The 24333-nt window shown below is 40.0% G+C and overlaps 1 protein-coding gene across 1 annotated transcript in view; it reads right to left on the reverse strand.

Moving 5' to 3' along the window:
- Nucleotides 1-5663: 5663 nt before the first annotated feature.
- GAK (cyclin G associated kinase) overlaps nucleotides 5664-24333 on the reverse strand; it is a 76573-nt gene continuing 57903 nt past the window's right edge. The window contains exons 23-28 of the mRNA XM_019470847.1: nucleotides 19702-19836; nucleotides 19218-19337; nucleotides 15325-15537; nucleotides 13749-13897; nucleotides 12200-12376; nucleotides 5664-10596 (exon numbers count right to left, since the gene is read on the reverse strand). Of these exons, the coding sequence (XP_019326392.1) occupies nucleotides 10495-10596; nucleotides 12200-12376; nucleotides 13749-13897; nucleotides 15325-15537; nucleotides 19218-19337; nucleotides 19702-19836 (896 nt within the window). The 3' untranslated portion in view covers nucleotides 5664-10494. The remainder of the gene's footprint in view (nucleotides 10597-12199; nucleotides 12377-13748; nucleotides 13898-15324; nucleotides 15538-19217; nucleotides 19338-19701; nucleotides 19837-24333) is intronic.

Below are 24333 nucleotides of genomic sequence, written 5' to 3' on the forward strand. Positions count from 1 at the left end.
ATTTCAGTCTATCTATGGAAAAGAATAAGTAGTATTAAATGCCATCATGGATCACAGCAATAGATCTTCCCACCTATGCTAATCTTCCAGCATCAGAAGTAATCTTCTAATACTATTTGCATAGCACTGAAATTAAAGAACTGCATTTATCATTTCTCAGTTGAAGCAGACACATTGCACTTGACAGCAACTGAATTAGAAGTTGAAGCTCATGTAATTTTATTTACCATACACAAGATGCTTGATCATATTAAAGATGCAGTTTCCAACCATTCCTCCAGGTAAAACTCAAACTTCACTTTTAAGGTCTTGTTAGTATCAACTCCTTGTGAATTGCTGTCCCTTAGGCTGAATTTTGTACCTTCCTGCGTGAGAGCAAATAAACGCAGATCAAATTTTCTTTGAAGCTGCTGGCATCTTTCTTCAGACAGGAAAATTCCCAGGGCACAACTTAATTCAGCACCTAAGTTTAAGTATTTAACATTCTGACCAGATGAATTTTGTAGCATTCATTGTGAGGCACAGGAATACTGGTGAGAGATTGTTCTTTTCTACGAGAGCACATGTTGAGGATGCCACCCCTGACACTAGTGCTTGACAGTGCAGGCAGGCATCCTTTGCAACCACCCAGGAACAGATGATGGCTCAACAACCTCACCGTGGGTGAAGCAGCCTGGGCTGAACAGTCAGTACAGCCTCATTTACTGGGGGCTCGGAGCAAGTATTGGGACAGTATAGCAGATTGCACTGCCAGGAAGCTTTGGCTGCTTTGTTTACTCTTCCTCCTCCCAGTGCAGGCAACTGTGCCTGAGTATCTGTACTCTAAATACTTGCATGTCTGTACTGAGGTCACATCTACTCACCACAGCCTGGGCACATGCAATGCACAGCCCTGTGATCTATCTACTTACTCCTTTGCCTTTTGCTTTCCTATGCTGTTTTTAGTCACATCCCCCCCTCCACACCAGTTCAGAGACTCCTGTGGTGCATGTCTCCTCTTCCCCTTTTCTCCAGCTGTAAGAAGACAGCAGCGAGGTAGGTTACTTGCTCCTGCTCCAAGCAGTGGATCACCCATTGTCATGGGGTAGCAGTTAAAGCGCAGCAGAGGCAGAGCCTGAGGGCTCCTGGAGGGGGAAAGCAGGCAGCAGTGCCCCAGCTTGAAGCAGCTGCACAGCACATTCCCCAGCATAGCTTGGGGCGATGAGCTGAGTGCCTCTGCTGCTCTGCCAGCCCCAGCCCCACAGACAGCTGTGAGCCCTGCCTCAGGCATCATCAGCTCTATGAATTCAGGCATCCAAAAGCAGCCCCTTTTCTGCAGCATTCACATAGAAAATACACAAACAGATGCAAAATGATTAGTGTGGCACAAGTTTGGTTAAGAAAAAAAACTGTGTGGTACAAGTCTGAAATGGCTAAGAACATGTCCTTCTGCCAGCAGATGGCAATCAAAACAAAGAAACATAATTACTTCTGATAAATAATTCCACTTGCAGTCAGGTGCATTTTATTTAAGGGAGCAATGCAGCTGCCACCCCCCACTCCTGCCCTCTCCAGCAGGGACTACAGCTGCCTCTTCTGGCAGAGCTGTGCTGGCCGCAGCCCCGCCTGCCATCAGAAGGGCTGGCTCAGGGCAACCACCTCCCCATCACCTCCCCGCCCCCCCCTCCAGCAGGATGGAGAGGATTATCACCGACTGTGGAGCTCACAAGGCCAAGGACATGCCGAGAGGAGCTGCCTGCATTAGGAAAAGCAGAGCACAGAGCAGAGTCCTTTCTGCCTCTCCCCCTTCACTGAATTCCTAGGAAGATTTTATAGTCCTAGGAAATCCCCAAACACCCTTTTTTATGTCTGGAGATGGTAAACAACTGCAGCTCAACTCTCCACAGGAGTTGTACTCCTTATGACACCCCAGCACACAGGAGAAAAAATACAAGGGTGTGGAAGTGGCCCATGCCTTGCACATGCAGGGAAGCAGCTGCAGCAGGTGGGCACAGAAGCAGATGAGGCATTTCCAGGTCTAATAGGTGTTAGGCTCATGCTGGTAGGAGTAGTAGAAAAGCCTGGTGAGAAGTGGGAGTAGGAGAAAGAAAAGGGAGGGCAGCTTCCACAGTGAGGCAAGATAGTTGTGAAAAAAGATGCTGGTAATAAAAACCCTGCACTCATCCCTGGTTTCACAATGAGTCAGTGAGGGCAGGAGAGGCAAGTTAGCCATAATACACCAAAAAAGTCTCAGAGTGAAATTACACAGAACACGCACTGGTTCAACAACCTTAATTCAATCCATTGAAACACTTGAGGGAGTCCAGTTCTCATGGTTCATACGTCCCTATAATAAATCTGGCACCTTATTTGCCTCTAGGGTGAACCACAGCTAGGATGCAGAGAGAGCAGGCAGGTAGCAGGACATCACAGCTGCTCACTGCTGCAGGTTGACTGTTTCTGGTTCTGCTTTGCTGAAGGTCACTTTCCATATGAAGTCTGGTGAACCCATTGCTTTAGAAACTCCAGAAGCCCAGAGGAAGCTGAAGTGTCTTTTGAACCAAAGACAACAGGGAAGGCTCTGGCTCAAATACTCCATTAACAGCTACTAGGAAGGCTGTCAACATCACAGCATTTTTGAGCTTCATAATGAAATTGACAGGACCAAGCTGGCAGGGATCAGATGAGCTGATCCAGTGGAAGTAGAGCTCAAACACTAAGCTAGGGAACACTCAGCACCTCACAGCACACAACATTCCTACCTTAAAAAGCACAGAGTACAGCTAGGTCTCCTGATTTCCCCCTACTCTTGAGGCCTTTCTATTCTACCTTTTACATGAGTTTTTCCACAAACGCATATTCCTCTTTCCAAAGCCAGCAAGATTTAGGCTGGTACTCAAAATTTACAGCTATGTACTTCTGTTTGTTTCATACAGGAGAAATAAACAGATTTAGCAGCTGCAATCTTAAACCTTTGAAGAGGTTTGTGATTTAAATTAGCTTCCTGAGCAAGTTGGATGAGCTGTCCCTTCAGGTTTCATCTTGCACATTGGAAGTCTGCTGAATACCTTGCATACTGTTTGGCAGGGAGGCAGCTGACTGACAATCGCATCTCCTCAGAGCACAACTTGCAGAGTGCTTCTGCTGTCTTGTTGCTCACCAAAACCATGCACAAGGAAGCAAGCAGTGAAGTTCACCAACGGATAATGGCCAAGTGAGGCCTTACTAAATGTGAGCCCCCAAACACACACACAAAGATAACTACTTAATTCTTGGGTCTGCCAGCAGCATTACACTCCAGAGAACTTCACAGCCATTATTTTGTGTGTGCCCAGACCTTCGATTAGGATCAGAGGCCACCCCAGGAGAATAGCCAGCACTGTTTTAGGGATTACAGATGAAGAATCCCTTACAGTTTGTACTGAAAGGGAGTTACCCTTCCAGATAGTCTTCACTTACCTACATGCTCCATTTTCCCTTCTTCAGTGCTTTTTGCTCAGTTCTGCCATGGAACATAAAAATCTGCCCGAAGTCCTCCTCTCACCCTCACAACAGAGGCGGTGCTGAGGCAGGGCAAATCGTATCCTGTTCAGTACTCCAGCATCCAGATCAGATGTCTGTGGTGCAGGCTTGGAAGGCTTTGGCTCGGATTGCTACAGGCTGCTCTGCACACCACGGTACACAGTGTTCTGCACAGTGTTTCTGCTGCCTTTTTTTATCCCCTGCTCTTGCCATTTTGTTTGCTCTGCTTGATACTGAACTTAAGGCCATGCTATTTCTTTGTAACACATTCTGCCTACCTGGTGTAATTACTTACTGATGCCTGCAAGCTTGACGCTGCAGGATTTCCATCTGCTGTGGACTGTACTCCCAACTCAGTCCTTCTAGATACATGTCAGAGTAGCCAGAGGCTTTGTACATGGCAGAGAGGCAACTGACTAACATCCTTCTTTGCTGCAGCAGTAAAGGACTGGAAGTAGGTATCAATACATTTTTCAGCAGCTTTGCACATTAAGAGTAAACAGATTAACAGCAAAAGTAGCAGCATGTTCTGTAGGGGATACAGGGAGAAAGATTATTCGGTGAGAAAATGCTAGAAGACCTATCTTAATATTCAGTTCTTATAAACTCAGACTATTCAAAGTAGTAAGCAGAATATGAAGAACATTACTAATGGCCCTTCCCTAACAGAACTTTGCTTTGCTTGCTTCTCAGCTTGCTAATGCTTCTCTTTCCCACCCCAAGCTTATCCCACCCATCCTCCTTTGGTCATGCCTGTCCATCCTCCCATATCCTCCCTGTTTTCTACCCTTCTCCTTGGGGATGCCCTGTGGTAATCCTACACTGCTATGCTTTTTTTTTAAAGAGCCTTTCTCAATGTCACCAAGTGGCTTGTTCCCAACTATAAAAGACCCTGCTTGCCCCATTCTTGTTTGAGAGCATGGAATCAAAAAAAGCCTCTGGGCACCCTGTTAGTACCGTCCCAGCAGCGACTCCCCTTTCTCCAGCATTCCCCTCACAGATTCCCCAGATCTGCAGCCCTTCATCACACCATGTCCCACTCCCCCACCCTCCCTAGAGGCTGCTCATTCCTCCCTCCTGCCTCAGTCTTGCACACTTGTTCCTGCTCTCCTTCCCTTTGATCACTGTCATGCACCTATGCAAGAGCTTCCCTTGGGGGACAGGATGGCATTGCACTGCACCAGGTCCTGTTCAAGAACCCCTCAGCCCAACACAGGCAGCAGTCTAAGAAATTCAGCTGCCAAACTGCAGAGCACACTGCAGGGACTCATCTCCAACAGGAGAAGAGACACTTCTGAAGAGACACTTGTTTTCTAAGAGGTTCAGTCAACCTCAACATACTAATGAGAACCATTTCTCTAACACTTGCATATTGTTCTGAAAGAGGCAGTGGAAATACTTTGGGTATTCAGGTCATTTCTCTCTTGCTAAAGAAAGAAACATGCAAAGTCATTTTGTTTGTTTTAATTGATCACTGGTTAAGTCATAATACATTTCAAAGCAAAATATTCTGTTCAAGGACATTGTGCCAAACATTAAATCTACTTTTAAACAAGGCTTAATTTTACTATATTACCTTTATATACATACAGGTATAATTTTCATTTCACTAGTAGCAAAATTACTCAGTACATTGCATCTCCTGAAAGATGGCAAAAAATAGGACTTGAAAAATCTGTTCTGTCCTTCCACACACACCAAACCAGAAAAATCACAAGTATAGAAAGTACAATCACAACTACAGGTAAATACAATAAGGACCTCAGAGCAAGCTAAGTCCTTATCAGAGATCACAATTGCTTCTAGAAGTCTACATTGCAAATATACAGTACATTCCACTAAATAGAGTTTCGGGAGTTCTCACAATGCCTCTTAATCCTCTTTTGGCAATAAAAGCTTCTATGACAAAAGGTACCCTTCATAAAAATGACTGAATTTGTATTTTTGGAGCGTATGTTGGAAGTTTAATGCAGTCTAAACTGCAGTCTACAATAAGCTCACCCAAACAGAGAGCAAGTAAGCATTGCAAGATTCATCAAGATCACAACCACAGCTCAGTTGAGTCACCCTTTGCTCCTGGTCACTGGGCATCTGGTAGCTAGAGGTACTCTGCACCAGGGACAGACTCAAGGGGTGGAAAACAATTCAGTACAGGGACAGACTCAAGGGGTGGAAAACAATACATTCCTCCTACAGCTTTCGCAGGTCTTGGTGCAAGTTCTTGACAGAAAATGTCAACTGACTCAAAGCACAGGCAACTGTACAAGACTAATCTGAACTTATTTACAAAGCATTTGTTACATTGCAATTGCTAGAGCTAAGGAGCAACAAGGTTTCCACATTTATGCAACCCCTGAAATATTCCTGTGGGCAGCAGAGTATGCAATGGCCAATGACTATGCAAACATACAGCCACTGCTGGGGAAACTGAAGTCTGGCCTTGGGAGGTGGAACAGTGCATGTAGCTCAGCAGTCCCAAAAGGCAGCCGAGATTTCAGGTACACTCAAACTCTGCTTCGGTTTGTGCACAGTATTAATCCTGTGCATGCATCTTTGAGACGTAGTCTGCATTTAGGAAGGAACTGTTAACTCTGTGCTTGGCAAGACAACACTGGAGGAACTTTCTAGAATTAGCAAGAAAATGGAGGTAAACGAGGCATTTTTCATGAGCACTAGTTACTCACAGGTGCAATGACAAGGACTTCGCCACTGTTGCAAAGAAATGTACTTCATCAGCACTGTTGCAGGTTTTCCATTCTGTACTTGCTAAAGGAAGCTACTATTGATTAGCAAACTATCTGAACTTCACCCAAGTGACAATGCAGAGGAACTTCTCCTCCCAGGCTTGATGTCAGGGAATCACTACCCACTAACAATATTTAGCATAACCCCATGATTTAATATGAATGTAAGTGCTTAACTGTTCATTTTCTTTCTCTTCCTTGCTGTTAAGTTCAAGGAAATCTCACAGCACTAGGAAACGCCAAACAGGCATGCCCAAAGCTAAAGACATCAACTGATTTCCCCCAACATGGTCAAAACACATCGCTCTTCTCCATTTGGCAGGTTCTAGCCACACACACTCTTAACACCAATTCTTCACAGATCTCTATTTTAAAATTTAAGTTGCCTGACTCTCCAGATCTAACAGCAATGTAACATAAGCAACTTAATTCAGAAATAACTAGTGGAAACGTGGCCTATCATTTTATAAGCCCTGCTTTATAACTTCTGCAAAAAAAGCCAAGCACTTAGTACTGCCACTTGTCTATAGCCAGTCAGTAGCACTTCTAAAAGGGCTGGAAAAGCTGGCTACAAACCAGGTTCTTTCTACTAGTCTAGACCTGTTTTTAGCAGAGGTAGGTAGGAATAGGTCAATGAAGAGAGAATTAGAAAACAAGATTTGAGATGTAGGTTAGAGTCTGGATGTTCTTCTCTACTCTTCCCTTAATCTACATTGCATTGTTTTTCTCTGCTCTTGCAATAACCATATCAAGCTACTCACTTTTAAGAATTGGATCCTGGGAGGCTGCAAAGAAGGCATGGTATTAGTCAGTTGTCATTAACAAAGGAACTACAAACATGAGCCAAAAGGCACAGTGATTTGCTGCAAGAGTCAAGGAGATGCTACACAACAGAACTTCAAGTGCCACTTATGAAGTCTGCTAGACACAACATCAACCTACTGTTGACTGGGTGTTGCCTCAACCTCAAGCTTTATACCTACTTCTGCTGACTGCAAAGTCTAACTTTCAGGACATGATTTCACTTCAAGATTTCAAAATTTAACTGTGCAATGAATAAGCATGAATGGAAAATACACAGTTTAAGCCCAGAAAGAATTCACAGTATCTAATTAAGTCTCAGCTTAATAAATTTTTCTGTAGCCTATTCTAAAAGCTTTTCAGCTTGTGGACATTAAGAATACAGCTACAGTGAAATGTCTGTGTAACAGTTTGCATGCAGCCCTATTCCATACAGCAGACAACCAATTAACAATGAAGTACAGAGCATGAGAAACATTGAAAAGCCCTCGTTCCCAGTTTTTTTACCATTTTTTATTACTGTTTTAAGATTAATTCAAACAGAACTTCTGGACTTTTTCTTCCAAATGACCATCTCCTTTAAAAGCAACATTAAGACTCGATATATGTTTATATAAAATTTACCTTAACTTCTCTCTTCCCAGATTCCTGTAACTAAAAAAAATTAGTATATAAGCCTTACACTATGAAACACCTTTTGTGGTCCTCATGCTGCTTTATCTTCTAAAGAAAAAAAAAACTTTAGTTTACTGTGTTCATGTTCATCACTTGAATTTTTAAAGTTTGCTTACAGGGCCTTACTGAAATCCAACTTTTTGCACATTCTTGTATGCAACACAACCACATGACACAGTTAAACAAAAAACCCAGAATAGTTTCGTTGTCAAGATTTGAGAGTTTACCAAAGTGAGCCTCTCACAGATTCCTAGCACCAAAATTCAACTATGCAGAAAGGAGCAGGATAGAGGAATCATCCAGTTCCCCCACTATGGACCAGAGCTGATTAAGCCATAAAATAAGTTGAAGGGTCCTGTCAACCTGACTGAAGTTTCACTGATTATCAAATGGCTTTTGGAAGAATCCACAGCCAAACTTCATGGTTTTCCATAAGTTTAAAAAGGGGGAATCAACTTCAAGAGATGTTCAGTTCCAGATAAAACACTTGCACTCATGTTTCCCTACTCACTTAAAATCACATCGAAGGTTCTTCTCCACTGTTAAAGAAAATTTTGCAAACAAGTAGACAGATAAAAACAGAAATGTAGACATCATCCAGAAAATGCTACCAAACATACAAAGCAGAGAGGAAGATGTTTTCCTCCCAATTTTCAGTTTTAATTTTTTATAAACATATTTCAAGAAAAGAGCAATTAAAAATGTGTCCCTCAATTACATTGCCTGTATGTGCTGAAAGGAACATGGGTTGTTTAAGTAGTCCTTCCTTGCTAAAAGCAGCTCCCTCAGAAATGCTTTATCTCTCAGTTGTAGATAGGAGTACAATCACAGTCATTATACATCTGTGTATGTCTTTTTAAACCTGTTACTAGATAGCATTTGCCCTAGAACTGTGAAAAGCCATGCAGGTCTCCAACAAACCTATCCTACCAGCCGAAGCCTTTAATTTCCATGGATGCAGACCACGAATACAAGGAGTTAATGAAGTGTCCCAGGGAAAGAAAGATCAGCTCTTACTCTAAATCAGGCAGCAAGTTACCTGTTTTTATGAAGAAATCTACTGAGATTTAAGACTGCTTGAAAGCAGTATCTGAAATACAACTGCAGCTATGAATAATACATAACCTTCCTGATCCATAACTGATTCTGGCTTCCATCTTAAAAAAACAAATCACAGTAGCTGAATATATATGTGAATATACACACACAAAACCTTTTCTCAGACATTAATAAGTAACTGTGTTAGATCTGAGCTTAGAAACTATAAATCGCAACCTGTGTTCACAAGTCTCTAACCCATCAGCTCTCAGACTGGCACGGCAGTGGAAAACCTCATCCAACACCCTGTTCAGGTGGCATTAGAATCTCATGTTTTCTGTTCATGTTGCTCAGCTGAACAGTTACCTCTGATGATGGTACAGCTTCCCCCTCAGTTAAGCATGCAAGATGTATAAAATGGCAAGATGATCAAAGTATCCCCTTGAATGCCCAACTGTACTGCTTCAAGAGAATGCTGCCAAAGCTTTAATACCACAATACTATTTTTCAACATTTTCAAACTCGATATGAAAATTGCATTCTGTTATTACACAGAGTATAACAGACATTGGTCATTTGCATTCATTCACCCCAGCACTAGTGAAAAACTGCCTTCTGAATAGGGATGAGAAAACATGGCAAGTTTTGTTATCAAGTTGTCTCTCTACTCATCTTGCCAGTGCATGGAAGGTAGGTGACCAGAAATGCAACAGTCTACCAATACACCTCATGTTTTCACATATATCGATGTCATGCATATCTCAAATACAGAAGTTCAGACATACAGCAAAATGTGTTAAAGCACTTTAAATGCTCTCCAGATGATAATGAGTAATGTAGTATTGACTCAGACAAATCGAAGCAGAGTAAAATGTTTTGTGCTTACACTTCAAGTTTCAGAATAACATTATTTCTATCAGGGTATCTGAAGTCCAATGGAAGGAATGTTCCACTGAAATCAGAAGCAAAAGACACCATTTAAAGAACTAGGAAAATAAGCACTGGTCAGAGTACTGCCTTCCAAAGGTTCATAATAAATAAGAACACAGCAGGAACACGCAGACCTTGAAGTCAAGATTTGTTTCTAGATTCTTATGTAAAAAAAAGTTAAAAATCAAGAACAACCCTGGCTGACTTTCCCACATTTGGGGTCTTTTTGGCTAAACAACTGTTAATTTATTGTAAGGAACACAGGTATTGTCAGAAAACGTTATTTACAGAATGATTATCAGATTGATTACATAAAATACAGATGAAAATATACACCTTCAGGTTTGAGATAAGCCAAGCAAATTCACTGCTGATAACTAAAGCACTTTGAGTAAGGCGACAGGCACCAAACATCAAAATTGAATCACAAAACTACTGAAAGTAACAGACAAATTGGGGAAGGTAGGGGTAAAGCAAAGATCAATGAAATTGGAATGATTTATAATTAATACTAGTATACCAGAAATCACGGAGCTTCATTAAAATTCTATTTTACCATATATAAAACTGAAATGAAATCTTTACTTCCAGACTGTGATTTCTTCAAGTACTGAGCAGCTGTTTTCTTAATGCATCTATGTAATGCTTTGTACTCTACATCTTACAAAATATATCCCCACATTTAAGTGCATGATTAGAAACTGTGCTGAAATCATGGAAAAGCGCTTTATAAATCATAGGTGCAATAAAGTCACAACAATGCTCAGCTCCAGTTTTTGGAAGTAGTTCTGTAAAAGGAGAAGTTTTAGAAAAGGGACTTTGATCCCTGGTTTTCGAACTCTGACCATGCATCATTCAATTCCATGAAGATCATTTTGGCATACTGCTCATAAGGTTGTCCTGTGGCCTGAAAACAAACAGAACATATTAGAACCATAAAAATGTTAGGAATTATGTGACTTGGGAAAGATCTCACCCCTTTTATATTTGCTATCTTATTCAACAGCGTTAGACTACTGTGTGAATATAATTTTGCAGACACACAGCCTTCTCCAATCTTATCCAACCAATGCCTTGGTTCCTTACATGACTTCAAACTTCTAGTGCAATTCATAAATAACAAACTTAGCTAAAAACAGTTTTCCAAGCTGTTCTTTTCATAAATAGTTTTAGTTAATAAGCAAATCCAGTCATTTTTGGAATTGCTTCCTGACAGACCTTGCAGTAGTGTGCAAGAATAAAATTTAAGTACTATTTAGGAAGACTCCTTTTGGACAGGATTTCCTGGAGAAAAATCTATTGCTGATTGTGAATGATGTTAAGATTCAACATTAACAACATAGCACTTCCTGTGCGTTTGCCTCCATACTCAAAGATAGTATGCTCCTGATTGCCTGCCTATTTCACAGCAGCCCTGCCTCTGGGCCAACCCAACCCCTGTGGTTAGTAAAGATCCAGTCCCACAAGATGAGATGAGTCATTTTAACAGGTTCTTTCCAACACAAAAGGGAAGCCCCAGAGCCATCTCCAGTATCCTTCCCCTTCTCCTGCTACTTGGCTTTTGCCAGCTGCAGTACTTTATAGACCCTTTTAGGAACTGTTTTAACTCAAAGTGGCAGAAAAGAAACCAAGGAAGAAGAAAATGCCTCAAAAAGACCCATGTTCTGACACTGATGCATTAAGGAGCTTACAGAAAGCACCAATAAACCACCACAAAGGTGGAAGAAACCACATGGCCAAGAACAGTGAAGGATGGGGAAAGAAAAGAACGAACAATGCCTTGTTTCTGTTATGGATATAAAATGACACAGGACTTAGACTACTGCTCACTGAACCACCATGTGAAGGCAAGCCTGAAAATTCAAACTGTGTATATTCAATGCTTATCTTTATATCCAAAACACAGCCTAGAGCAATGACTCAGGACAAGAAGCTACCTTCATACACTGGGAGACTAACAAACAGCAACAGAATGCATTAAATTTTAAAAAGACAACTAGAACATCATATTCATCAAGCATTCTTCAACTGCTAATTTGTTTACTCTAATAAAGTTTACTTTTTCTAGCTCCTAGTAAAGTTGTTTAGTAAAGGAGGTTCAGCAGGTTTTTCCCACCAGTTTTGCTGTGGCAGCCTCTGAGTCTTCATATACTGGTGAATAGTCCTAAAAGACCTGAAGTATCAGCTGGTAGAAATAAAGCAGATTCCACTAATCAGCATTAAATCTGCCAGAAGTCAGTCAGAACCCAGCATAACTGACTTTGGTGCTCAGTACATCCTTCATGGGATCTTTCATTTGTTAACATTTATCTGTTGAATTCTGTGCTGTGTCAGGATGACAAGAAAAATCCTGTACTACCTGAACGCAGTAGGACACCAAATTCAGAAGACCATGGAAGCAAAATGAAGATCAAGAAGCAAGGTTGCAGCATCTGTCAGTGAGTCGTATGGTGTGGTAAAAGTAGTTTGTATTCCTTTTAAAGGAAAGAAGATCAGAGGAACACACTCACCTTATCTGGATGAACTACAAGCACTGCTTTCCTGTAGTACTTCTTTACTTGTTCAGGAGTTACTAGATCTGCCATGCTGACTGGTTTCCACTTATTTTCCCCTTCCCAAAGCACCGTATGAAGAGTGGATATTAATGCTCTGATATTTCTCTCCTTTCCTTCAATCCATTCAAGAATCTGGGAAAAACAGAATGTATAGAACTGAATGCAGCACTGTAAGCACTCTCAGTCTATTTAGAGACATAACCTTCACTCTGTACAAGACTACAAGACTAAGACCCAAGCACAGTTGTCTTGCTGCATTCACCCCCCAAGTCCAACTGTCTCACTACATTCTTCTTTCTGGCACCCAGATCATTAGCCACCCAAAAGTGGTATTTTGCATCTGCCACTAGGGAGTAGCTCCTTGTCATTAGTTTATTGCTGAAATTCAGTCATTGCAAGAGAAATTACTGAGATGGTTACATGTTACAAAACCCTGTATAATTAATGACGAGAATTGACAGGAGTAATTGAAAATATCGTTACAATTAATATTAACTCCCTGTTGGGGCACATTTATTAAAATTCTGAATTTGTACAAAAGTTTCAGATCACATATATTAATAGTTAATGTTTACTTAAGCAACATGCAGGGGTGCACAAACCAAAATGTTCTTTCAGATATCCCCATGAAACCTGATTAGAAGAACTGGTCATTTCAGACTTTAACAGCGATATTCAAGCCACTGTGATATAGTGTCTTCATTAAACACTTATGTAATATGAAAATCTCTGCCCTCTATCAGCAGTGAGTACGGGAAATAAAAATCTGTATTTATTTCCATTTATGGTGATTTGTGTTAAAAGCTACCCATGCAAGCTGTGCACACTCTCTTCAGGTAACACTTTGTGAAAACAAATTCCAGCATCCCTCTTAAGTTCTTTTATAAATCTTCTAAAGCACCATAAAGACTACAAAACTGAAAGTACATTAATATGTGATGTTATCAATGAGTAATACATCAAAAAAATCTGAACAGCTGATCAGGTAACACCCCACAGACTAGTTCTATAGCCCATCTCCAGAATTGCATCTTTTAGTCATTTCTTAGGACAGCAGCAGCACTTGCAAACCAGTAAATGCAAGTAAGTGGTCACCCTGAAGACAGCTATTCTCACCTGCCTGTTTTTTAAAGTGTAGTTTTGTATTATCAGCCAAATCCATCTTTTCTAAGGAGACCTTTGGGAACACTAGAGATAAAGAACAGTTCTGGCTTCAAGAAATGGACTCTGACAAGAAAACAGGTTCTTAAATTCTCCAACCTTAGCTGAAACAGGAACTTGCATTCCATCCACACACTTTTTGTGCTGTTGTCACTGCTGCTTCATTGCCAACTGACTCTTGTTCATGCTAATTAACTTCTACAGTCATATGATTTAAATACAGATAAAATTTCATTCTGCTTTATCAGTTTGCTCTGTTAGTCACTATCCTTCTGCTCTATTATCAGCAGCTCTAAGCATAAGCTCAGATCTACACTTAAATCAAAATCACTGTTAAACAAACCTTGAGTTTCAAGGGGTCCATATCTTTAGACATTTCTTGTTTTCTCATCTCAGCAATGGTCTTTGGTCCCTTTTTATCAGATTTAGCTGAAAACCCTTGATTAGATAGGAGATCCTCAAAGTCATTTTCTGAAACTTTTGGCTTTTGACCTATGCAGGGAGAAAAACATTAAATGAAAAGTTACATAGGAGAATACATTGATGGGGGAAATATATTGCACTTAAATACACCTGCATGACATTTCTCACTACCATGATAAATATTCTTCAGTGGCTTGATAAACTCCACAAGACTAACAGAAGGACAGGAACAAAAGGGATCACTGACAAGCTTTCAGTCCACCAGAACAGATAATCTTATGTGCATACATGTGACTAAATACTTGCATGTCCTATTTTTTAAAAAATGAAGTCGATTCGAGGGAGTACACATCTACCTATTCATGATTTTGGAAATGGTTCCATTTTTCCACTATAAAGTAGTTCTAATTACTGTGCAGCAGTTTTTCAAGTGACCATTACTCAATACTCTACTCAAAAGTATGTAGTCAACATTTAAGTATGTTGGAACTTATGCAGAATAATGAAAGAATAAAATAAACATGAATAGTCATTATAGAACCAAAAAATTTTGGAGCACTGTAGAATAACTGAATTCCGAAGAGGCCTCTAGATGTCATCTAGTCCAATCCCCACTCACAGGGACAACTAGATAAATTTCTCAGGTCCTTGTCCAGTTGAGGTCCATGTGTTTTCAAGGATTAGGAATCCACAACATCCCTTGCCCCATTACAGCATTTCATCATGCTAACTGAAATTTTTTTCCCTGTTCTCCAGACTTCCCTGTGCTGCAACTTATGCCCACTGCCTCTCCGTCCTGTCACCTCCTTCCAGATACAGATCAACAAAATCATTTCAACTTATAGAAGTACCTGCTGTTCACTTATATGCCAGTTAAGGAAGGCATAATCCTAATACCAACACACCAGGAAAATAATATTTTCCAAGAAGGTTAATGTAGAAGAGGCCATGCCTATCCCTATACCTCTAGATTTGCCTATTCAGTTGGAACATCTTAAGGGACTGGTTCCAAGAACGATTCCACCTGCTCCCAAACCCATCCCTGTTTGAAACACAAGAATTTTGAGTAAGTTTAACCTCAATCTTTAAGACTAGCTACTATTCTTCAGTGAGGAAAAATGTTGCATCATTTTACCTGTGTATCACACGTGGACTAGCATGAAGCAACGTTATCAACCATCTCTCCCTGGATAGATCAAATTTACCTTTCTAACCCAGTGATACAAAACCAGTACCCACGTGGGTGAGTGAATATAGCCTTGAGACTTTATGCCCAAACTTGTAAATATTTGGGCCGTGGTCAGTTTGTCTCTGCAATATTCTAGTTAGCTTTGCAAAAGCAGGACCCCAGATTTGCCAAGCTCTCTTCAAATTTCTACTAGATACAACCTAAACATAAATAAAAAGATGAAAGTACAAGAGTTTCTGCAGCTAACACCACATCTGACTAACTTCACACAGACCATTATAAGAAGTAATGCCTTCATAAAACTTACCAAAGCTTGGGGTTCTGACTCCTCTTTCTTCTCGTCCTCCAATAACACTGAAGTTTACTGTGTAATTGGGTTTAGCTGCTGTGCTGGATTTAGTCTGGGACTGCCATGAAGTACTTTGTGGTTTTGTGGATTTCTGCCACTGATTTCCCAACTTCTGAGATGGACCACTCTTCTGACCAAAGCCACTACTTGAGAGTCCACCACTGGAGCAACCTAACAATAAATACTAAATTAGTTGTTCATCTCGGTATCTGTCATCTGTTTAATACAAGACAGACAGTTTGGTCTTGACATATAACCACATAGTTTACAGTGACACCACTATACAAGAGAAAGCATAACAGAAAAGTGTGTGTAAAATGAAGTTAAGAGTCTCATTAACAAGTAACTTGGATGGCAGGAGCTAAAGCTATTACTGAAAGTCTTCCAGCCTCTTACAACTCAAGTTCTCAACTGTCAGTTTTAGCAGAAGCATTCACTCTTGTCTGATCGGCTAGGCATGTGTAAGGCCAGAAAATAATTCAGCAGTGACAGTAGTTCTGCCACCCAATTCGTTACACTTCAATATCTGTTAATATGCAGAGGACACTGAAAAAATAATTATATGATCAAGAAAATGTAATATATTGAGAATATTTTCAAATTAGTGCTTTCAAAGTCTCTAGTGATTTCTTGCACTACTGTTTGAAAGAGATGAGAAGATTATTCTACAGCAGCATTAGCAGGGAATGTCGCACATCAGTAGAAGAGCACTGAAGCCTGCAGGAGATTCTGTTGGAATCACCCTGGTGTGATCTATAGGCCTCTATCTATCAACACAATATTGACTCAATTTTTAGTATCCCATTTCCCTTCATTAAACCAGTATAAATAACACTACTTAGCAGCTTGACCTGCTACTTACTTTGGAAAGAACACACAGGGCCTTTTCTCCACTTTACAATACCCACTGTAAAGAAATTGAGCAAAATAAAACTCCAACCTTTTAAATTCATTATTCAGCTTTTGTCTCACAGATGAGAATAAACCTGAGATTTTTATATTCTAAACCAAGCCACCATTAAATTGCCCTTGATTGACTTCCTTTGGAAAGATTCTTAGAAACTCGGTTCCCTTGACAAGTTGTATATACCCATCACAGGGAAAAAAAAAGAGCATGACTGAATTTAGATACATCTATATTTTTTGGAAGAGAAACATTTTATACCACAGTTATGGCATCCTAAAACAGATTAAGACCTCTTCATGTGGGAAGAATTGCCTAAAAATGACAAAACACGAATGCAAAACCAGTGGTCAAATATGGTTACAGACCTGAAGCCAGCCAGGAAGTATATTATGAATGAAATACTGACAGTTCAAAACCAGAAATCATTATCACTTGAATGACAAACTTATGATCCCATCTCATTATTTCTTGGAGGAAGGTAAATTAGTATTTGTACCTCTCCACATATTATTAATCAGCAGCTGATGATTAGAACCTAACTTTCAGCTCAAACATATTCCAAGCCACAGTAAACTTACTTGTTCTTGTTTCTGTTTTCTCCACATACATTATTAATCAGCAGCTGATGATTAGAACCTAACTTTCAGCTCAAACATATTCCAAGCCAGTTTAAACTTACTTGTTCTTGTTTCTGTTTTTCCCCTCTTTTATTCACTCTAAAGCCTCAGAAAAGACACCCAAGCTTGTCTGGGTACACACAGCAGTGTAAACTCAGTTTCTTCTTTCAAAACTGGTTCCCCACACCTCGGCTCTCCTGATAGCTGTCTTTTGTAGCTACTGCTCATAGTTGTAACAGCTTACACAAAAGGATGTCTCCCCAGGGCCATGTACAAGATATCATACTATACCTCTAAATACCACACCTGATAAAACCTAGTATTGCAATACAACACCTGATAAAATCTGGGATTGCATTGTTTTTTCATGAAAGCACCCAACTGCATACTCAACTCAGTCTTCAGTCACTTGTGAAATATACAGAAATAAATCCCTGTTACTAGTCAGAGTACATGACCTCGCACACTGAAAAATAGTCTCATTCTACTACTCTTTCAAAGCATTCTACATTCATTATTTCAGTCTTCAAGGCCAACCAATTCTTCCTGTAGGACAAGCCAATGCCTCTCTATCAGCAGGAACTTTTCAACACCACACTACTTTCTGGTACAAGATCATTCCTAGAAATGAAGAGTGTGAGAACACCAGCTATCACAGAACACTATTGGTATCCTACCACTAGCCTAATACACCACCAACAACTATCTTTAGCTATTGTTTCTTTTCTGTTTATATAGCAATCCAATTAAGCAGCTTTCACTCTTATAACTCTTCTTCCAGAATAATGACTTGTATGCGAAGGCCAAAAAATGCCTATGAAAAATACAACACCGAGTCTGAACTCCAGTTCTTATAACTCCCTGAAAATTCAGCTCAAGCATGAGAAGGTTAACTAGCACAGTGACATCTGGCTACCTTTTAATGCAGTCATTTTTCCTATTGAAGGTTAACTGAAAGACTAATGAATTGATCTAAATCCTGCTAAAATCAGTACAATTTCTTCCACTGTTTCAGTGTGTGCTATACCTGCATCTCCAGGTCAAAGATAAATTTATTTTTTTACTGCCACACTATATATAGATTTAACAAGTCCATCTTAACCTGAATTATTAAACTAGAAAATTTTTATAAATTGTTGACTGCAGAGCAGCCTTATTGGTACTGCTTCAACACCAGAATTTTGCAAGTAATTACACACAGGCAACAAAGCAGCCAAACACTGTATGTTACCTTGTGTTTATGTAAGATAACTCTACCAAGAGGATACTCAATTTAATACACAATGCTAACTGCCAAGGCAACAGGATAACACCTCTGTCAGCTCCAAGCTAAGGGAAAAGCACATTTCTGCAATTTAGCAACTCAGCAACTATAGGCTGTTCCAAATTGCTCCTTGGACTCTTGGCAGGTAGTCACATTTAACATTTAAATCAGAAAAAAAGTAAAATTCATGGGTTGAGATAAAGACAGTTTAATAGGACAGAAAAGGAAGGAATAATCCCAAGCAGCAGTCACCACCCCCAGGCCAACCACCCCACCCCCCCCATTTATGTACTGAGCATGACATCATATGGTATGGAATACCCCTCTGGCCAGTTTGGGTCAGCTGTCCTGGCTGTGCCCCCTCCCAGCTTCTCACTGGCAGGGCATGAGAAGCTGAAAAGCCCTTGACTAGTGTAAGCACTACCTAGCAACAACTAAAACTGTGTTATCAACATTATTCCCAGCACAAATCCAATACACAGCACAATACCAGCTACTGGGAAGAAAATTAACTCTATCCCAGCCAAGACCAGGACACTGGGGCACAAGTACGGACCTGATTTGTGCTTATCTTACAAACATGACAGATTGGAGTAGCAGAGCTATGAAGGCCTATTGAATTCAAAGAAAAGTACTGAATTAAAAGGAAAACAACTGTCACTTTGGACCTAGCAAAGAATTTAATACAGCTTTCATTTTATATCCTTCACAGCACAGTATCAATCAATGCTAGATAAGAAACTTCATGCTCAGTTACTGAATCAGCGACCCCTGGTTTCTCTTACCTCCTCAACTAGATTCTGTAGCATTAAGTATTTATACTGTTTCTAACCACAGCTGTGATTTATCTTCTGAAGTATTATTCTAGATGTTTCACACAATCTCCGTAAAGATTCGATCTTTTCTTGTTACTTGTCTGCTCTCAGTAACTGCTTCAAGCTGGTTGGTAACAATTAAAAGGAAACACTTTCCTTTATATAAGCTATCAGTTACATTTATTGGTACAAGAAGCAAATCAAACCGTAAAGGCATTAAGTATAGTCTCTTAAAAGTAAGATCTTACCTGGAAGACCAGATCCAAGACTGGCAAGATCAGCAAAAGGATCAAAGTTCTGAGATTTAGCCTGGCTGAAAGACAGACCTGAAGACACACTGGACTGGCTCCCTGTGGTAACAGCTTGACCTGTATAATAAGAAAGCCTATCAAGTACTTGGTGAATTTGGAAATTGAGAGAATGAATAAAAGTACTATTTCCACAACACCTCATGTAAACCTTCCTGGCATTCTGCTCCATGACATCTTTTACCATGACAAGAATCACCATTACTATAGACAACTGAAACTATTTGCTTCCTCTGCCTTGAACTTACTCTGAAAAACTACACAAGTGCCTTACTAAAGGGGCATTTAAACACAAGAGCATGGTGTCCTTTAAGCAACAAAGCAAAAAGGTATGAAGACATGTTCACCAGTCTCAGGTGATTAAACTGACCAAGTCTGGAGTATTTCTTATTCCCTCTAATGCAAGAATTTTGTTTCATAATACCTTCAAAAAGAGGCTTCAACTGTGGTGACACTACATTGCTGGTTGCTGAGGAATCTGCCCAAGAATCCCATCCACCTAAGAGATCTGGGTGGCTTGTAGAAGATGGTATTTTAGGTGGCTCTGGTGTCAAATTCCCTACAGAAGAAAAAAAAACTTTTGATTATTCTTTTAAGAACACCATCACAATAATGGATATTTTGCCAATACCAACAGAACTGTGTACCACATTGTCAGCTGCAATGGCCAACTACATGGCTTGCTTAAACTTCTCCACAACACAGTCATGCAGTCTTAAACAGGACTCAGAAGGGTTTTACCACTGGAATTCCTTCATATGTATTTGAAACATCCCATGCACTTCATAGAGGAGGTATTTTCATGCACAGGCAATGCTATGAATTTAACAGCTTAGGTCTCCTGGGCAAAATGACTAGCTAAGGGATGACTTCAGGGCATGCTGCTGTTCCTGACAACACAGCAGGTAACCAGAAAGCAGCACTGCTTCATGAAATGGTTCTCCATATCACTCAGCAGTCTGGGTGCTACACAGGTGGAGCCAGGTCACTTCAAACTGCAAGTTGACCTAACCCAGGCCTCATGTGACAAAGGGAGCTCTTGACAAACTAATAGCCCTTTTAGGTTCAACACATGAATGAATGCATGCAATTAAAGAGCAGGATACAAGATGATCTCTTCTGGGAACAGATTGAGAATCACTAGCTCCATACATAACAGCTGCTTTTCTATGTGCAAAGCAAAACCACCATACCAACTGAAAACAGACAATGAAACAGTCACATTCAAAAGGATGCAAGGGTGCTTCCACTAACTTCTAGAAAGTGTCCCATCCAACACATGGTTATAACTGCCACCCGTGACACTTACAAATGATTCCCCCCTTTCTCACTCACACACAGTATGAGGTGGGCCATCCTCAGAATGAGAGGTCGTAGGTAAGGAACACTCAAAGGTGCATGCCACCCTCTGAGCACTCCCTTTCAGCACAGCTTGCAGAGACTCACAGTGAAGCAGGACAGCTTTTGAATGTAACCACCCCTTCAATGCTATGAAAACAGTCAGTGCTACAGGGAGAGGTGATATTTCAGCAAACCCAGTATGTTTAGTGGTGCTCTAAGACATTTCAAAGACCTAAAGTTTGGAAAGCTAACCCAGCCATTCTTACAAAAATAGTGACATTTTGATGCTTTGGATGTTTTGACTACTACGTCATGGCTTTTCACTTCTCTCAGCTTCTCAACTTTACATTCTGAATATTGATACCAAATCACACAAGCTATTTTATCTTATTTGATGAAATAATTTGAAGCAAATTAAATATCCCCTCCACTACCTCAATCCACTAACTCTATTTATACTTAGATCTTACAGTTGCAAAGAGAGCACATCAAATACTCTGCAACAAATGTCTGCCAAGAGCCTGTATTACAGCAGTCATCTCTGCTGCACGTGAAGGAAAACAACAGAATAAAATGCACAAAGTGGACACCAAAGTCTTCTGAAGGTGTAGTACAATTTTCAGCCCTTTCTCCAGACTTAAGCCTCATCTCCCTGCCTCTGAAACCATGGGAGAAACAGTATGTATTTGCCTCAGTACTCAGGACCCCAGCTATCTGCTACACAGCAGTGTCACTAGCTATAAACGTCGAAGTATCCAAAAGTGTCTGTTCATCAGTTTAGACATTTGCTGTACCATATACCAATCCCAAATGTTAAGTGGGCCTTGAATTAATATTAGTATGGATTTTTAAGCTAAAAATAATTTTGGCTTATGATCTCTGCTATTACCAGTTTTTTTTACAGGGGCATGAGAAAATTTACAACCACTTACAGAATTAACGCTCTTCCTATGATAAAACCAAGTTGAGAGAAATAAGAATAAAGTAAACTACAGCTGAATGCATTTGAAAGACTGAGAACACACTATGAGAATCAGGTGTTTTATAACTGCTGGTTTAAGAGCAGTCAAGTTCATTACCTCCCCCACTCTGAACAAAGCAGGAGTAGCCTACTGCTATGTACAGCAGTAATTTCACTATGAATAGTACAAGCTCAGATACAGCCACTACACTTTTATCAGAAAAATCTGAAACTATGGAGTACAATGTGCAATATACTGAACAGATAAGATTAATAACCTCCTGGAACTGTTTATTCTTATACTATATTCTTTTTAGTTGTACAACTTGGGCATTACAATAGACTTTAACATCAAGAAATGGCATTACCAACATGATACCCTGACTTCTACATATTCTGAAGGGGTATGATGAGACCACACGCTGAATCCCTTATTTTTGTAACCTGGCACACTGGAGTTCATACAGACACATTAAGGTAAAGAAGCAGAATATCTAAAGAAAGGGTGAAATATGAAGAACAGCTAAATACTCCAAAAGTTGAAGCAATTGAGATCATGGACAAGCAAATCCACACCTGCTTGTCCCTTAAGTTCTTCTCTAATGCACATATTTATAAACCTTAGCCATACAACAGTAAACCACTGGAGGTCAGGACATAGTTCTTTACTAAAAGTGCTCAAACCAAGATAAGATGTAAGAATAAGTTGGCGGTAATCAGATCACACTTTCCAGCTTCCCAAAATAAGAGACCTGCATTTTACTATATCCTATATACAACTTCACATTAGGTTTTCTTTATTTAACTTGTCATCTCTACAGGAAATCCTTTAATCACAGAGGACAACAGGATTTTCTGTGAACCAAGAGGCTGGTTTAGTACCATGCAAGTTTTTTTTAACCTTGTCTAAAGCCTGACTGAGAACACAGTCATCACAGAAACTAACTTCTACTCAGGAGAAGATGACACTGGTTACTCATGTTTCTTTGGATCACCTTCCACATCTCTTGCTATCTTTTGATCAGATCAGTTCATTCTCGAAGAGGGAAATACATTCCTGTATTTCGACTTGTGTTGGAGATGACCTGCTACTTGCATATCCAAACAAACCAATTCTGTTCTCAAGAATGCTCACTAAACAAATACCTACTAAGGAAAAATGGATACTCCTCCAGCTACTGACAATAGCTTGTTTTTGCAAGTGTGGCCACTTCAGAGCAGGTTATCAATTCTGAAGTGAACAGTCATCCCACCTACTAGCTTCTCCGCCAAATTACTACAGCTTTTCACAGAAAATTAAATTACCCTGTTAATACACTGCCATTTTAGCAGCAACTGTTCAACATTTTCATATTACAGGACAGAATGCCTTAACAGACCAGATACTCTTGAAGAACTACCTTTCCTACACATTGAAATTACATTTTAAAACTCCTATGATACTAAATTTCAAGCCACATTGAGAAATAAACCTAAAATTCTAATTCTTGAACTGTGTTCACTGAAACAGCTTTTCTCCTGGTATCTATAGAGGTTTAGTAATTGTTTACTACCAAAGAAAGCTTATCCATCACTAAAATTTAATTCTAGACACTTATTACTGCTCCAACAGTAGATTAACCATATCTTATTGCTGCAGCTTATTTTGAATGAACACTAACATTACTACTAATTTATTTTTAGTGAGTTTAAAATTGTTTCTCACTTTAATGACTTCATGTTTGCACCTTCTTCTGTGCTCTCAACACAATTCTTCCAAATATGTCATTTGAGAACACACTCTCATTTGCCATTCCTTCTCCAGTTACTAGTTATCATGCCCTTTCACTCACCCTCACTCATTCAACTTCCTTGCTAAAAGGAAGTTTTATACCTGTGACTGGATGGAATGCTAAAGGCTCAAATACATACTTCATTTCAGCTAAACACATAGAAAAGCTGTCACTTGACAGGTAAACTTAAAGGAGCATGAAATGTTATCCCAATTCCTCCACTTCCATGGGGTTTTTAAAGCCTGCATAGCAACAGAGAAGTATTGGGAAATCACTGTGTAACAGTTGACTGAAGAGAAGATGGGTACATTTTAAGTACTTTTTCCCTATGTTGACAGAAAGCTCCAGAAATCACATTAAAATAGCAGGTATGCTAATGCATTTACCAGGGTGCAAGTTATCAACCAAAATCAGAAAGAGTAAGCATAAAACAATAAGCAATGAATCAGATGTCAAAATATTTTTTCTTTTTCTTCTGTACTTGCTCAAATGTTACTAACAGCTGAACATTGATGGTGGTCTCCTTGAGGTTGCAGGTAAACATTTAGAGAGCAGAAATTCACATTTATGTATTTTTCCAACTTAAATTTAGTACACAAAAGTGTTCTCTGTCATGTAAGGATTGGAGCACCTCCGATGTAAGGACAGGCTGAGGGTGCTGGTATTCTTCAACCTGGAGAAGAGAAGCACCGGGGGTGGGCAATCTTATCAATGTGTATAAATACTTAATGGGAAGAAATAAACAAGTCTGAGCCAGACTCTTCTCAGTGCTGCCCAGTGGAAGGACAAGAGGCAGTGGGCACAAACTGAAACACAGGAAATTCGATTTAAACAGAAGAATTTTTTTCTGTAAGAGTAGTCAAACACTGGCACAGGTTGCCTATAGAGGTTGTAGAGTCTGCATCCTCAGAAATAATAAGAAGTCAGCAAGGACAAGGTCCTGAGCAGCCTGCTCTACTTCACCCTTCTTTGAGCAGGTCAA

The sequence above is a fragment of the Aptenodytes forsteri genome, unplaced genomic scaffold (genome assembly GCF_000699145.1).
Source record: "Aptenodytes forsteri isolate BGI_AS27 unplaced genomic scaffold, ASM69914v1 Scaffold224, whole genome shotgun sequence".
In the NCBI taxonomy this organism is placed as follows: domain Eukaryota; kingdom Metazoa; phylum Chordata; class Aves; order Sphenisciformes; family Spheniscidae; genus Aptenodytes; species Aptenodytes forsteri.